This window comes from Procambarus clarkii, chromosome 21 (assembly GCF_040958095.1).
Source record: "Procambarus clarkii isolate CNS0578487 chromosome 21, FALCON_Pclarkii_2.0, whole genome shotgun sequence".
NCBI lineage: Eukaryota > Metazoa > Arthropoda > Malacostraca > Decapoda > Cambaridae > Procambarus > Procambarus clarkii.
This window is the reverse complement of record NC_091170.1, coordinates 33,435,366-33,452,905: the sequence shown is the minus strand read 5'-3', so window position 1 is coordinate 33,452,905 and position 17,540 is coordinate 33,435,366. Positions and strand designations below refer to the sequence as shown.

General features: G+C 37.1%; 1 protein-coding gene across 9 annotated transcripts in view; it reads right to left on the bottom strand.

The window, feature by feature from the left end:
* Positions 1–16,505, bottom strand: part of LOC123760630 ((E3-independent) E2 ubiquitin-conjugating enzyme UBE2O) — a 68,820-nt gene extending 52,315 nt beyond the window's left edge. For 5 of the 9 annotated variants that reach the window (XM_045746368.2, XM_045746366.2, XM_045746370.2 and 2 more), the window contains exons 1-5: positions 16,163–16,505; positions 13,769–13,942; positions 11,978–12,145; positions 2,553–2,711; positions 654–757 (exon numbers count right to left, since the gene is read on the bottom strand). In XM_045746368.2, the coding sequence (XP_045602324.2) occupies positions 654–757; positions 2,553–2,711; positions 11,978–12,145; positions 13,769–13,942; positions 16,163–16,372 (815 nt within the window). In that variant the 5' untranslated portion in view covers positions 16,373–16,505. The remainder of the gene's footprint in view (positions 1–653; positions 758–2,552; positions 2,712–11,977; positions 12,146–13,768; positions 13,943–16,162) is intronic. The other 4 variants (XM_069328291.1, XM_069328292.1, XM_069328290.1 and 1 more) reach the window with 1 other exon arrangement.
* Positions 16,506–17,540: the final 1,035 nt, after the last annotated feature.

Below are 17,540 nucleotides of genomic sequence, written 5' to 3'. Positions count from 1 at the left end.
GGGAGGCAGGAGAGAGGGAGGAGAGGGGGGAGGCAGGTGAGAGGGGGGAGGGAGGGGGGAGGCAGGTGAGAGGGGGGAGGGAGGGGGGAGGCAGGGGAGAGGGAGGAGAGGGGGGAGGCAGGGGAGAGGGAGGAGAGGGGGGAGGCAGGGGGAGGCAGGGGAGAGGGAGGAGAGGGGGGAGGCAGGGGAGAGGGAGGAGAGGGAGGAGAGGGGGGAGGCAGGGGAGAGGGAGGAGAGGGGGGAGGCAGGGGAGAGGGAGGAGAGGGGGGAGGCAGGGGAGAGGGAGGAGAGGGGGGAGGGGAGAGGGGGGAGGCATGGAAGAGAGGGGGGGAGGCAGGGAGGAGAGGGAGGAGGCAGGGAGGAGAGGGAGGAGGCAGGGAGGAGAGGGAGGAGGCAGGGAGGAGAGGGAGGAGGCAGGGAGGAGAGGGAGGAGGCAGGGAGGAGAGGGAGGAGGCAGGGAGGAGAGGGGGGAGGCAGGGGGGGAGAGGGGAAAGAAAGATGGGAGAGTAAGAAGGAGGGGGGGAAGCCAAAGTTATTGTGAATAGTATCCTCTTGTGAAATAAGAAGGATAAACAGAATGATTACACAAAGACATCAAATAGACATACGAGTACATCATATAAAGAAAGAGCCAATTATTTTACATATTTTACCTTTTCAAATCCTCTCCCTGAACAAGATACTTAGGCTGTTCTTTGTCTATATTTAGGTCATTGGAAAAGGCCCGACACTGCCAGCGCACTCCAAGCTGTACTACCTGTGACAAAGTAAAAAGAAAAAAGTTAATAGTCATTCATCTTCCAAAAAATATTAAGTGTTTTATACTGGAGAGTATAAACTACAAATGTTTATAAAATCTACTTTGCATAAGTTAAAAATTAGAAAGTATGCATTTCAAAATTAACAAATATAAAGGAAAGCATATCCACTACATGGTATGGTAAAAACAATGCTGACGAATTCAATAAAGAGGAGATTTTAAGGGAGTGGCAATATGAATAAGTGTACAGTATAGAGAAAAGTACAGTAAACCATGTCATATCCATTTACCTCAGGACTGTCACTACCCAAAACACTAAAAGTACTCTACCTGAAAAACTGGCTGCCATTCATTATATTATACATACGCCCATATCTGCATCTGTGTATGTAAGTGCATGTGTTTAATTACCTACGTGTAATTACAGGATGAGAGCTCTGCTCGTGGTGTTCTGTCTTCCCAGTACTCTTTGTCGTATGCTTTCCAAATACAATAGATAGTTTTGGCATCCACCACCACCTTACCTAATGTGTTTCAACCATGAACAATTCTGTTTGCAAAAAAGATAACTTTCTAATATTTGTTGGCACCTTTGCTTTCTTAGCTTGAATCTATGCCTTCTTGGTCTAGAAGTTGCAGTTTTCAAGAATTCCTGTCAATTTTGTCAATTCTTGTTACTATTGTGTATGTAGTGATCATGTCTCCTTTTTTCTTCTATCTTGCACCTTTGACAAATTTAACACTGCTAGTCCCTCTTCGTAGCTCTTGTTTTTCTACATACAAAGTCCACTACGGGCTCACCATAGCCCGTGCCACTTGGAACTTTTTGTTCCAGGTAGCGAATCTTAAACAACAACAATCTTGTTTTTCAGTTCCAAAAGTCATTTAGTAGAATGTCTTTGCAACTTTCCAAGTTTGTTGATGTTTCTTGAGATATGGGCACCATATAACTGCTGCATATTCCAATTTTGGTCTCACAAAAGTCGTAAACAATTTCTTTAGTATTTCACCGTCCATGTACAGTATTTAAAAGCAATTCTGAAGTTTTCAAGTGACAGTTTGGAATCCAGAACTACCCCAAGATCTCTTTATCAAATTTCTTTAAAGCCTTTCCACATAATTTGTAGGTTGTGTGTGGCATATTTTCTTTAATTACACATTCCATAACATGGAATTTATTCACATTGAATTCCATCTGCAAAGTGTTGCTCCAAATACTTACTTTGTCCAGGTTATTTTTATTATCTTCCCTAGTAGCTTAGCTATCTCAGTGAATATAGTTTCAGGGAGCTATCAAGGGTTTCTCCACGAAAGAATGATTTTTGAAACCACATCAGTTCATGTATACCCTTGCAAAACTCCAGGTAAAACCTCTATTTTCCACATTTTGCAGCTCAATTTTTTATTGCTTCATATTTTTTCTTACCATGTCTTGCCTTTTTCTTCATTTAAAGAAAGTCTTAAACTACAAATATCATATAAAATACATCCTTTCTGCAATTTGATCAAATAAAGAACAGTACCTTTATTAATTTTTTACTGTCACTCGGCGTCCTGTTTATTCTTTCATTCGTTCATTATTGGAATATATACGGTACTTTCTTCACATTTTATGTAACATAGTGCTCTTACACCCAACCAGCCATACGGAATTTTTCACATACCCAAACTCTAATGTACACTATATATAAATGCGTGTAAACTACTTTAGCCATTCATCAGGACATCCAGTCATTCAATAAACTTAAAAAGGTTTTCATTCATCCTTCCCCGCATTAATTTTTATATTTACCTGAACTTGTTCAACAGTGACTTTTATTGACTTGTGAGGCTTCGAGAGAACAACTTCCATCTCCCGTGTACGATGGATCCATTCTACGTCATCGAAAGCCCTTGCGCATCCCACTAGTTGCTGGCCAGGGTAAAAGTCATACCGCCGAAACTCTGAGTCCTGGAAAAAATTAATAAGACATAAATTAGAAAAATATCCTTATGATAATGAAAATAATAACTACAAATTTTTCTGACATTTCCAATACATTAAAAACTTGAAAATAATGAAAATGTCAGTAAATCTGATGCTTAACAGATACTGAATGTTATCTGGCTATACTGTATTTGAAACAAACAAACACAACAGATCATTCTCTCTCTTTAAATGCATACAATGCCCACTGAACAATGCAAATTTTGATTTCCAAAGCAAGAACATTGCTAATTTTGATTTTCAGGGCATGACCCATATAATTTTGAATAAATGTGTATCACTATCACCAGATTATTTTCCTCGTAGGCATGCATGAAAAAATTTACACACAATGCCCCAATGGGATAAGATATCTTATGTTAGCCTTACTTCAGACTTTTCTCCAAGCAGACCCTCGATACTGTACTGTTCTTAATAATATTTTTTAACATTTCTTTTAACAGTTTTACAGGTGAGTACACATTAGATTTTTAATAAAAATTAACAAAAGTCTGTATTCAAAACTTGCATACTAAACAAACTGCTAAATAACATCAGTAAAGCAAAGCCTTTGGCACATTTAAAAGCAGGAAAACAAATACCTAAGTGAAAACAACTGTGTATAAATATTTATTCTTAAGTCCTGACAAAATTAAAGTTTTATACTTACAGGTAGAATTAAAATTTTTATTTACTGTTATGAGTACCTTATAGTTTACTGACCATTTAAGGCACCTTTTGTCTGTGTGAATGCTCACAAAGTTGCTTGTGTGCATGTGATACTCACCAAACTGTGCACGTGTGTTAGTGTATTTATACTCATCCAATTGTGTTTGTACTCACCCAATTGTATGCGTGTACTCATCCAGCTATGTGTTTGTGTACTCACTCAGTTGTCTGTGTGTACACTCACCCAGTTGTGTATATGTACAGTCACCCAGTTGTGTGCACTCACCTAATTGTGTGAGAGAGCATTCACGGTGTGTGTGTACTAACCTATTTGTACTCACTTATCTGTACCTGCAAGATCTAACAATGGCTCTTGGATCCCGCCTTTCTAGCTGCCAGTTGTTTAAAGCAATGACTTGTGTCCTATTTCTCTATCATATCTTGTTTTAAAATTATGAGTAGTGTTTGATTCCACAACATGCTCCTTTAGTTTATTCCGTTTTCTCACTACTCTTATGCAAAAAGAAAACTTTCTAACATCTCTGTGACTCATATGGGTTTCCAGCTTCCACCAATGTCCCTTTGTTCTGTTGGTATTCAGTGTGAACATTTCATCTACTGTATTTCCACTCTGTCAATCCCACTAAGTATTTTATATGTTTCTATCATATCTCCCCGCTCCCTCCTTTTTCTAGCATTGTCAGGTTCAGTTCCTTCAGTCGCTCTTCATACCCCATCCTTTGCAACTTTGGGCCGAGCCTCGTAGCATATTTTTTAACTTTTTCCAGTTTCCTTGTGTTTTTCTTCAGGTGGGGGCTCTATGATGGGGCAGCATACTTTAAGACTGATCTCACATAGGCAATGTAATGTGCTCTAGGAGCCTCCTTACTTAGGTTTCTGAATGGTGCTCTATCTTTTTGCTAGCGTAGAGAACTGTTGTTGTTATCCGACTTATATGTGCTTCAGGGGTTAGATCTGGTGTTATGTCCACTCCCAGGTATCTTCTTGAATCATCACAGGTAGGTAATTTCACTTCATTGTGTACTGTCCCTTTGGTCTCCTGTCACCTATTCCCATTTCCATAACTTTACACTTGCTCATGTTGAACTCCAGTAGCCATTTCTCTGACCATCTCTGCAGCTTGTTCAAGTCCTCTTGGAGGATCCTACAATCCTTATCTGTCACAACAGGTGTGTATGCGTGTGCGTTCACCTAAGTGTAAATGAAGTTACAGGATGAGCTACACTTGTGGTGTCTTGTCTTCCCAGTACTGTCATATGCTTTGCAACTACTGATAATTTTGACATCCACCACCACCTCATTTAACTTGTTCTGTCTCCTTGTTTTCTTAGTTTGAATCTATGACCTCTTGTTCTTGAAGTTGCAGATTTCAAGAATTCCTCTTTGTCAATTATATCAATTCCTGTTACTATTTTGTATGCAGTGATCATATATCCTTTTTTCCTTCTATCTTCCAGTTTTGGCAACTTCAACACCTCAAGCCTCCTCTTGTAGCTCTTGTTTTTCAGTTGTGGAAGACATTTAGTAGCATATCTTTGTTTATTCAACTGGGAAAGGTGCAAAGATTATCATTTTTATCCTATGACATATTCCACAATGTGGATTTATTCACATTGAATTCCATCTGTCAAGTGTTGCTCCATACACTTATTTTGTCCATCATTAGCAAACATGTTTGCATAACTTTGTATTCCCTCTGGGAGGTTATATATATGTAGACAACAAGCATTACTGGTTCTAGAACTGAACTCTGCAGGACTCCACCAGTAACGTTTCTCCAGTCTGATACATTGCTTCTCACTACTGCCCTCATTTTGTCAGAATTTTATCGATTTATGTTAGAAGTCTTCCTGTCACCCCTCCAAAATGTTCCAGCTTCCAGAACAACAATGTTTGTGGGAGCATGCAGCTGAATTGCAGGTATAGATGTGGGAGCATGCAGTTGAATCGTGGGTATAGATGTGGGAGCATGCAGGCGTGTTGTGGAGTACAGGAAAATGGGCATACAGTTGTGTTCTTAACTAGATGTGAGTGTGAGTGCAGGTATGTAGCATATACAGTATGAGACCGTTCTGTGCATGTGGATGGGTGTGTGTGTGTATATTTTCATTATGGAATTTATGAGGTAAATTATTCTAAAAGTACAGAAAATATTTATACCACAGTGAACAAATTTCCTTGTTTTAGTTATAGCCAGATATTAATATATTCAGATACCTCAAAAACTGACATATATCTCATATCATTAGTATTATTTAAGGATAACTTTTAAAATATACTATAGTACTTTATTAAAAAAAAACTGAAAATTAATCTTTGTTTAAATATTTCAGGATGATTGTAACAGGAATCCAAGGAAATTGTTAAAACAATAATAAACAATAAAATGCAACATAATATTACGGGTAACACTTAAAACTACAACTTGTCGACTCAGATGAACCTTAAAAAAAGGAATAAATACAGACTAGGAAAACACATAAAATAAAATAAACAAATACAAGCTCAGGATAACCTTTTTCACAAACAGAAAACTGTAATTTGCCTCTAAAATCACATAAAGGAAGCCTTGGTTGCAGTTTATATATATACAGTAAAGTGGAATGGTTTAAATTGATGTACATTAGATATTATTGACCTAATTGTGCAAATTAGTTAATACAATGTGTGCGGTAATTAAAACTGCATGTACTGTACATACATGCAACTACAATAGATCAACATAGTACAAACATTTGCTACAAAATTGGTGCCAGTGTTAACCCAAAATGTGATCCCCAGCAAATTGACCTATTAGAAAATTTGGAACAGCATGGAAAAATCAAACCAGCATGCTGAGTAACCCCAGTTGCACACCCAGACCCACTAGGAACCTGGAGGTACTGAGCTAGCAGTCTATCCAAGTATAACACATAACTTGGATATACTATGATGTAGGTAATCAAGCTGTCCACTAAACTCTCCTTTTAAATACATACAAAGTATCATGGTCTATATTAGCATATCGTGGTCCATGGGTATGGTATGGTATGCACTTGGTGTGATCCAGGATGCTGGTTCGATCCTACCGTCCTGCTCCAAAGATTTTCTCATAGATATATCATGTTATTGTGATTTCACTGTGCAAAGTGACCTATATTTAAGGAAAACTATAGGATAAAAGCATTCCTCTGGATGGTAGCTGGTCTCCGGACACCAAGACCAGTACAGTATCACTTAAATTAATTTAATATCTTAATGCTTTATGGCTCATGAGAAATGAGTCACGAACATTGAGATACCTAGAGCCTGATTCCACACTTTTGAAGAGTCAGACATCCATGGGGCTGAAAACCCAAGTACCAGGTATATTACTATATGGAAATAAAGGAAGGTATAATATAAACCATAAAATACATGTTTGTGCAGGTAAAATTTTCTTCCAAATGAGTGACATGTCATCATCTAGAGACTAGTGTCAGGGTGCACGAATACTTGAATGTGTGGTAGAGCTCCTGATGCCACCATTTTTGGTTAATCATGCCACGGATACTGTTTGTCCAGTGTACATTCCAGTCATTTTATAGAACTACAACTCATTTGTTTCATACCAGTTTTTATATAAATCCACACTGTACAGTATATATCCTTATTTTTTTTTTTAGTACACCGTGAGTGGAAATAACCTTTTCAAGTATCCAGAGACCAGCAATTTTATGCTAGAACAATTAGTTAATTTAATATCATAAAGGGCAAACAAGGGTGCAAATTAAAATATTATAGGATAGGGAAGAAAAAGGATGGCATTAGGATGGGGAGATGTTATACACATCAGATTTTTAGCATTAGAATTATTTTATTCACATTTCTAGCAATGGGGACAAATTTTAATGATGTCATTACGGATTTAGAAAAGTACATAACTGGACAGGCCTAGTTATTTCAACCTGCATTTTCCTCTTGTACACAAGATTGTCTACTCATCCCTATTTTTTCTGTCATTTCTTCAGTTTCAGTTCCATTAGGTGGCTTTACTTCCTCTTCAGTGATTACAATGTTGTTTAATATTTAATCTATCCATGTGTCATTATCCACTCTTGGTTTCCCCCTCTGGTTCTTGCTAACAGACCTCATGGAACCTCTTGTCGAGTTCCTCACAAACCTTCTTGTCGTCATCTAAGAAGAAATTCTCATATTGTCTTAGCCTAATCCCATGGTCCTTACTAGTTTTCATCCAACTATGCCTGCAACAATTTGGGTTAGTCTAACTTTTGGTACTAGTGTCATATGTAAATCGCCTTTTTTTTAATTTCTCCCTTGATTCTGTATTACTCATTTAACTCTCTGTAGTCTCTTCCTATTAACTTTTTACCCCTGTACATTTTCAAAATTTATTGTTCGTGTACTTTGCCTTCTTGCACGTCTGTTGAGTCACGGGTTTATCCATTTAGGAGATCATTTCCATAGATAATGAGTAAGGCAGGCCCCTCAGGACACCTCTGGTGACATTTCACAACTCTGAAATCTCTCCTCTCACTGTGACACAGTCTTCTGTTGTTTAGGTACTTCCTTATTTACTGGAGCACCTTCACCATTCCTACCTATTTCATCACCAAGTGCATTAATCATGTGTTGTACTGTGTCAAGACATTCCTGACAGTACAATAAATGAAGTCTCTCCCCCCCACCACCATTCTCTATCTTGTCTGATATCAGTCGTCCAGTCACAAAATTCTACCAAAATTGTGAAGCATAATTTGCCATCCAAAAGTCCAAGCTTGCATTGCACCATATAGTAGACTAATTCTCCAGATATTCTATTATCTTCTATCTTATAGTCTTTTGTATTACATTGCAAGGGATGCATACCTTACCTATAGTTCACCACCTGTTTATCTCCTTTTTTCATATATTGACAATGCATTGGCTGTCTTTCAATTTTCTGGTAACTCTCCTCTCTTTCTAGCAGCTGTTATATATCATACTATGCATTAGAAACACAGGGCTTCTGATTTTTTTTTTTTAAATATCATTGTGAAATACTGTTTGATTTCACAGCCTTAATCATGTCCAGCTCTAGCAAATACCTCATTACTTCATCACTGGTAATCTCAAAGTCCTCCAGTGCAGCTTCATTTGACTCCATCCTTGTCACTTTAGGCATGTCTCCTTGCTCTATTGTAAAGAACTCTTGTCCTGTTGAAGTCCTCATATACTTTCCTGACATTCTCTTAGTGTCCTTTTCTTTCCTTTATTTTAAAACCTGGTCTTTATTATTGTATTATTGATCTGGTTATGGAGTAACTTGGGTCAGAGCCTTTCTTTATCCATTATGCCAAATTCACATTGTCTTTCTGCTTCTCTTCTTACTCTTACTCTCTACTTGCTTATTTCTGGATCTCTGGAGTACACCATGTCTGGAATGTGTAATTTCTTGCATACTTTTTGCATATTTTATTTATTATATTCTTGCGTAATGGTTTTTTGCTCTTCAATATGCTCTACATTCGTAGCTGAAAAGTAGTGAATTTGTAAATTATGTTCAGTCAGGTAATTTATTGAGTGACTGAAAAATACTGGACACCTGAAAGCCTCCTGAAGAGCAACCCAATTTTACCCAAATATACATCCTTTCCAGAAATTCGGGACTACAGTACTGTAAATTAGAGTGTAAAGGGCAACAGTATTCTACAAATGGGGGAGGGTGGAAAGAGAGCTAGCAAGTTAGAAAGGGATAAATACCAGTGCATGTATGAATAAGTTAAATGCAAGCTACTGTTTACCTATCATAATGAAAAGTAAGAAAAACCATATTGTACCGAGAACTGACAGTGTTTACGCAATACCCTCTTTCTAATCAAGGAAATGGCCTACAGTACTTAAAAAGAGATAGTCATATACTGTACATACACTCTGTATTAAACTTACTATATGTTTAATCTATAAGGATTACTGGTTTGAACAAGAATAAGAAAAGGAATATTGAAAATTATATTAATGTATACAAAATCATGCAAGATTAAAATAGCCTTTCAAGCATGATTATAATATATAAAAGAATTGAACAACTTTAATTTGTTTCCAGATAACTACATGCATACATTATCATTAACCAATTTCTCCACTTTTCATATCTACTGCTCATACTTTTGAATTAGGGAAACATCAACCCAGAAAAAAATTTGGGAGCAATATTGTGAAAAAGTGTGTTATGTCTACAAACATTATCATTAACCCCATTACACACTTTCATGGAGCAATATTAGCCCATAAAAGAGGGAACAATATTGTGAAAACTTGTTACAAAATACTATTACTCATCCATTACATCTTTCATACTGTAGAGCATCATAGATTAATAAGGACATACTATCACAATTATGCAGGAAAATTGCTCTGTAAAGCACACAAAAATTGTGTACCAGGAAAAATTAGTTGGATAAGGCTTACATTCAACAATGGTACATGAAAGTTCTGAGCCTGCTATCGAGCCAGACGTCATCTGCACCTGTACCCATCTGCGTTAAAAAATTCAATCAAAACTATTAAAAAGATATGTATTTAATGTTCATATTCAACATTTAATATCATCTAGAAAGACCTTTGTTGATAATACAACTAAAACATACAGTATACTGTACTTAAATGAAATACATACAAGAGCATGCATCAAGTAAAATGTGAAAAGACAACAGGCAACTGATACCTGTTTCCATATGATGCACCACCACCTGAAGTGAGGTGTCGAAGGCGAGTGTCAAGAAAAACATTACACTGGCTTGCATGAATGGAGACGACGAATAACAGCTTTGTAAAAAGAATATACAGGAGTGAGGTAGAGAGTTGGTATAATGGATAGACAGCAGTTACACATGGAATCAGAATATAAAATGACATCAAGTGACTACAACAGGCTAGAAGACTATGCTTAGACAGAAGAGGGGAGTTCTAAGGGAAGGGGGGGGGGAGGGAACATACATGCATTTCCTTACATGAACTGATCAAGACGGACTACTTGATGTTTGTCACTTCATGTTTACACCTGACTAGTTTAGGTGTAAATCAGGACTTTTTAATTCCCAAATTCTTAAATTTAAATCCTAGGCTTCTTTACCCTTAATAATCTGCCAACTTCTTACTTCTTCCTACAGTGTAGCATACTGATACAAAATGAAATTGTATCAGCATTTTCTTTGAGAAATTTTATAATTTAGAAGACTTATCACTTTGCTCTGACACGTGATTTTGTGAAACTCATCCAGTTTATAAAAAAACTGTACTTGGAGAAATCAACAAAAAATTGAGCTTCAGCTTTGCTTTTTCTATGCCCATTTTTGTTTTATCAGTGCTACAACTGCATGCAAACTAAGGCACAAGCACACACAAAATACACATTATACATGGATAAAACTTCTGAACACTAATGCCTTCCAGTGAGAAAAATGTAAACAAAAGCCCCTCTTACTTTCTACCACATTTACAATATGTAAATTACAAATAAAACTGCAACCAAAGTATTTACATCTCTGCAAAAGGTAAATGATAAAAAAAATTATAATTTTTTTTACTCTTATACAATCATAATTAGTGTGTTCAAGTTGAGAACAGTACTGTACTGCACAAGCTCATCTAACATATTTAGATATTATGAACAATATCATACTAATCTTCTGTATTAATTCCAGACCATTAATTATCATTTCTATGGAACAAGTTCAAAAATTTTGTTATTCACCGGGATAGCTCCCCTGAAGCTTTCTTTACACATCATGACAGCTACTTCAAGAGATTTTTCAGGAACATTTAGTCATAATTATTCATAGTTAACCGATATATCCTTAATTGTGGCACCTTATATAATCTTTAGCAAGTACTCATCCAACTGTATACATTACAGAATAAAGTTTAAAAATTATCATCAAGATCAAAGCTCAAAATCATTAAAAGCAAGACATGTTGGATCATAGAGTAATCATGGGTAATCATTGCTTTTGAGCTAGTTTCCAGTTCAGAATTTTATTAAATATATATTTTTTCCTGTATACTTGTTGCCAGTATTAGTTCAGTAAGGATGAGATGATTTATAATGTACAGTATTACATTAGGATTTTGAGAGCAATTATTTAAGAATTAGAATGCTAACTTCCAATTTTCGTATTGGGTTTTTACCAATCACTTCGAACAGCCAGGAAGAATTTTGCCAAACATCATCCTTAAGCTCGCCTGTTATAAGTTTTGATGTGTATTTAACATTATTCTTACACAAAGGCTACTAACAAATACACATACGGAATTAAACTATATCACATACAAATTTACCCAGTACTGTATATATGAACTCCTTGATTTTACTAAAGTATTAGATTTTAGATATATGTAAATATTTTTTACATTTCTATATACTGTATATCACACTAACCTTTGCTTGCAGTACAGTAATGATCTCAGAACAGAAACATTAAGAGCACATTTAACATTATAAAATATTTCAAGAAAATTAACATACAATAGCTACAGGGTAAGGGTACATACTGAAGTTAAGCAATTTATTTAAGGTTACCATGAGCTTGTTTGACAGTTACCAATCTAACCCTGTCTCGCGTATCCCGCATATCATCCAGTTCCAGAGCTTCACCATCGGACATTATACATCTAGATCCATCAGAGCACAGCATCACCAGTCGACACTTGACCATGTGCACCATTCCCACCCAAGAATCTAAAGCTACAGCAATGTCTGTTGTGAACTCCTGAAAGGCAAAAACAATAACTGCATTAAAATATGTATTTCTGTATAGTAATATATAAACATTTCTTTGAAGTACCGTATATCTAAATAATAGTCCTGCAAAAAGTAGTTTCAGTGAAACAAAATTTGAAAGTTCTACATGATGGGGAAATGAGGAACTTTAGTTACAGCCTTGTACATGTAAACATTCCTTGGATGAAATGCAAGGAACCAGGTAACCTTACAAATTTATCTAAATCCAGCTCCATTCCCACCTAGATGGGGTAAATCAGTGTTAAAGTAAGTTTTTAAAAGGTTAACATGTGGTCTTCATACTTTTTTCAATTCGGTTCGGGCATTTTCATCAAGTGCTGATGTATGTAAATTTGGGAGTTGATAACGAGTTTTTAAAGTACAGTATGCAAACAATTATCAAAGAAAAATATGATTTTTTCTTGTTCTATTCTACATAGATCGCTTAACCCTTAAACAGCTTCATCACCCTCAAGTGATAGGGGGCTGGTGCATCAATCACCAGTGGGATACTAGATGTGCCTTATAATATTCAAGACCTAAAGATTCTATATGGATGTCATTTTACACTAGAGACCTCTAACAACTGTGCCATTTTGGAGAAAAAATTGAGCCTTGGTTCCCTTTCTGGACTTTAGTAAAAAGCTGAGCACCATGTCAGGTGCAACACCATCCATTGACTGACACCCATGTTAGGAACCACTGGTACCATCACAAATTTCAAGGACTTTTATGGACCTCGAAGATATTAGTGATAAGAAATGTATTATAAATACAGTAGTTAACTGCAGAATTATTTCTCAGGATATGACATCAACATTTATTCTTTTCACTTCAGCAAAACTAACTAAAATGATTATAATTTTGTATATTTTTTCTTGACATCAGGGAGCAATGTTTTACAATACAGAAAAGAAAAAGAATGTTAGAATATTTTAGAATTTTTATGCACACCAGGAAATCAATCTTTACTGTTTACAGGGGGAAGGGGAGGGGGGTAATTGAAACCTTTATGATTAAATATAAATATTGCAAACATTAAAAACAAATTATATGCAGATTTTATGAAAAATTGTATAACCACAAAGAAAAAATGAAACTAGAAACTACTTAAGCACTTTTGTGTTAATCAACATATCTTTAAAAGTATGAACTTCGGAGCTTCGTCCCTCCACTGAAGAGGATCCGAAGTATGAACTTCGGATCCTCTTCAGTGGAGGGACGGACGGACGGACGGACGGACGGACATACATACATACATATATACAGTATATGGTAAAAAGGAAGGCTACACGAGAAGTGAAAATACAATGTTGCTATAATATTGGTTCATGAACATAAGAACAAAATGAAAGTGCAGGTCTAATGACCAATACATGAGAGTTCCCAAAGAAACAGCTCTAATGGGATGGATGTGTATTAATGATAATACTAAAATAATTTTTAATTGATCAATTAAAAATGATAAATTAAAATTATTTTTCACACATGAAAAATGCAAATCATATTCTATATGTACTCTTCAATATTTTAACTTACAAACAAAATTCAGTATTACTGCAAAAGTTTTCAAAAAAAATGGAAAGCAACAAACTTAACCTAGAATAATTACCTCTAGTGGAGTAAGATCATTGCTGTCAACATTTAATATTACGTGCTTCGTTCCTACAACTTGAACACTGGAGGTCACATGAACCTGGCGACAGTAACCACGCTGGGTGTCCTTTCCTCGGATCAAACGCCGTACAACATCACCTGGCATAAGCGAGCGATCTGCCAGCCCCACCTGTAATTATATACAGCAAAACAAATCTCTGAATCACTTACTAAGTAAAAAAATTCTATTACTGTACTAGCACAAAAAAATTTGATAACTAAATATGAATTGATCACATAAGGCTGACTTATGTGATAAATTTGTGTGATCATGAACTGAACTTATGTGATCAAACAGAAGGGAGCGGATTTCCAGTGGGAAAACACAACCTCTGCAATCGAAGGGGAAGGGGCAGTCCCCAAAGAAGGATCAAACACACCTGAAGAAGCACCACCTCCCCAGACTGCAAAATTTCCAGATACTGTACTGTAATTTAAAACTGGAGCAAAGACAATAGTAAGAGGGCCCCCTGAGCCCACTGAGTAACACTGGCCAAACCTGGGAATTGAGATAAAGGAACAAATTTGGATCAAGCAGAAAGCACCAACTGCTCCAAGTCCTGGTCCTGAAATGAGAAAGTGGCAGACCCTAGGGAAACCACAACCTACAAATGCAGACAAACCTGGCCTGTAAAACCGCAGCCACCTGAATAGCCGAGTCACTACAAGAAAGCTTGGTTAAAAGGGAGGCCCAATGGCCACAAATTTCTCAGGCCTCAAAGTGGAATATATCCTCCACATAATAGGCAGCAAGGCAGAAGCACTATGAATGGCCAACAAAGTACATCAACACTAAGGCACGTCTTTTAAAGTCACCCTGCGAGGGCAGAACCGGAGGCAAAGTTCATAATAAACTCTCCAAAAACTGTAAAGGACTTTCCAGGTCCCAAAGGATAGACCAAGCAGGAGCACTGGGCACAAGTGCCACTCGCCTAATTAACAAACACTGAAAACAGCCTAGGGTAAAATGAGGCTGTAAAGTGGCATCCCATAAAATAAGCATGCAAACACCTGTGCTACAATCAAAAGATAATCAGACTGCCCAAAACTCAGAGAGGTAAAAATCCAGTCTACTGCCAAGGGCAAGACTTTTGAGAGTTCCCTAAGACTTCTGTATGTGGTAATTACCCTGCAAGCACATAATCTAACAGTCTCTATGATTCCCTTGTTACAACTTGTAATAAAGTTGTTACATCTTATTTTAACGTTTTTATGATGTATTAGAACACTGCTACAACTTGCTATACTGGTTGGTACAATTGTTAGACAGTATTAAACCTTGTTTGAACGTTGTAGCAACATCGTAGTTTCGTCGTATGTTTGTCAAGTATGTCTTCCCGAACTCTTTTTTTTCTTCAGCAACATGAGATCAATTCACATAGAGTTTCTTCATAACTCATACCTTGTAGTTCTGAGACTAGTCTGGTAGCATACCTTTGAACTTTCTCCAACTTCGTCGTTTAAAGATCAAACCATTGTTTTATTCATCGGTGAGATCATGTATGACATGAACAAATAAAGACCATGCAAATTTGTATTATTATATGGAATATATCTGCATTGATGTAGTACATAAAAGAATCTAGACAATCACTAACCTATATTAGTCCAAGAGAAAATACATTATTTGGATGCAACATAATATGAAACAAAAAATATTCAGCCCCAAAACAGAGCAAAAGCTTCTGAACTAAAAGTTGTGCCATTTTTTATGACAAATCCTGCATGGTTTGTACCAAGTTTTGGACCCTACTATATTTTACCCGAACCCTGAATTTACCAGAAGGCTATCATCTTTCTAGTGGCCTCAACTGGGACAGAATGACTGTGGCTTGTCAAAGGAGGGCCCCCTATCCCCATTGTTCTTGATTTTTCCAACTGGATTTTGAACAAGAGTAATGTCTTGGCCTTTGTGGCTTCAGTGGTAAGCCGTTCCATGGATTTATAACTATGGGTAAAAAAGCATATGCTGTTCTCTCTCATACATTGTGGCTTGTTGAACTTAAAGGTGTTGCTCCAAGACTGTCACACTTCAACTACTGCAGTGCTAATTTCTGATAGTCTTGCATAAGGATTATTTTAAGTACAAAAGTAAAGGTGAAACCCATAACACACACTTCACCGCACTAGTTAACAGATATATGTTGCAGTCTGCGAATATACCAATCACACCAAGCTCATTATCCAGTCAATAGTGTCAGGAAATTTAGCGAAGTTTAATTTATTTCAAGTATCACAAACATGCCTAAAACTAAATATAAATACTAATATACTTATACCAAGCTTGCCCCAATAATAAGCGGGTCGTGTTAAGGGCATTAAGAGGTGTAATAGAGTGTGTGTATCTTACCTTCCTCTCAGGCAGAACCTGCTCCTCTCCCTTGGGGTACCACGCCACACGAATACTGCCCTTTGTCACCTTATACTCCTCATCTAAGTCAGATTCCTCATCACTCGACACAAATTCGGCATTTTCCAGCACCATTCCAAGTTCCAGGTTCCCCTTTTTGTTAAATCTATAGACCTCATCCTCGTAAAAGTATTGATACTCCTGCGCCATGTTGGACTCAGTTGTGTCCAGACAACTGAGCGCTTCACCACCTGCTGACTATCACTTTAAATTGGCTATTGATACAAAAAAAACTTTATGTAAAAATTCTTTGCGTTTTCCAAATACTAGGATTTTCGTGAGGCTATGAACATAATAAAGAACTTATGCAAGAGAGGTGACTATGGGGTCTCGCTAGCAGTGTCGCAGCAGACGACAGCAGCAGGTGACAGAAGCAGCAGCAGCAGTAGCAGTGGTCTAACTGGCTCGACAAGTTCATTGTTTGCTAGCACAGCATATGTCGCCTCAACACCTATGATTTCCCTCCAGTACACTTCATCAATATCTCTCCAAACACACTCCACTTTCCTCAACACTCGAGCTTCATTATCTCCTCAAATACACCCCAATTTTCCCATTTCTTACATAATATTTCCCATTTATTACACATATATTTATTATTACGCCTACCATACTTTATCATTATCTCTCCAATACACATCCACACGTCATCATTATCTCTTCAATACACATCCACACGTCATTACTATCTCCAATACACATCCACACGTCATCACTATCTCCAATACACATCCACACGTCATCACTATCTCTCCAATACACATCCACACGTCATCACTATCCAATACACATCCACACGTCATCACTATCCAATACACATCCACACGTCATCACTATCTCTCCAATACACATCCACACGTCATCACTATCTCTCCAATACACATCCACACGTCATTAGTATCTCTCCAATACACACCCACACGTCATTACTATCTCTCCAATACACATCCACACGTCATTACTATCTCTAAATACACATCCACACGTCATTACTATCTCTCCAATACACCCCACCACTCGTCATTACTATGTGTAAAAATACACTCCACTACACGTCATTATACTATCCCTCCAAATGCACCCCACCACACGTTAAGATGAGAGAAAGAAAGAAGCAGAAAAAGGGAGAAAGAAGTGCGTGAAGGAGAGGGAAAGAGACGAAGAAGAGAGAGAAGAAGAATGAGATATAAGAAGAAGAGAGAGAGAGAGAGAAGGGGGGAGGAGAGAGAGAGAGAGGGGGGAGAGTGAATGGAGAGAAGAGAGAGAGAGAGAGAAGAGAAAAAGACAAGAGAAACAAAAGAGAGAAGAGAGTGAAAGA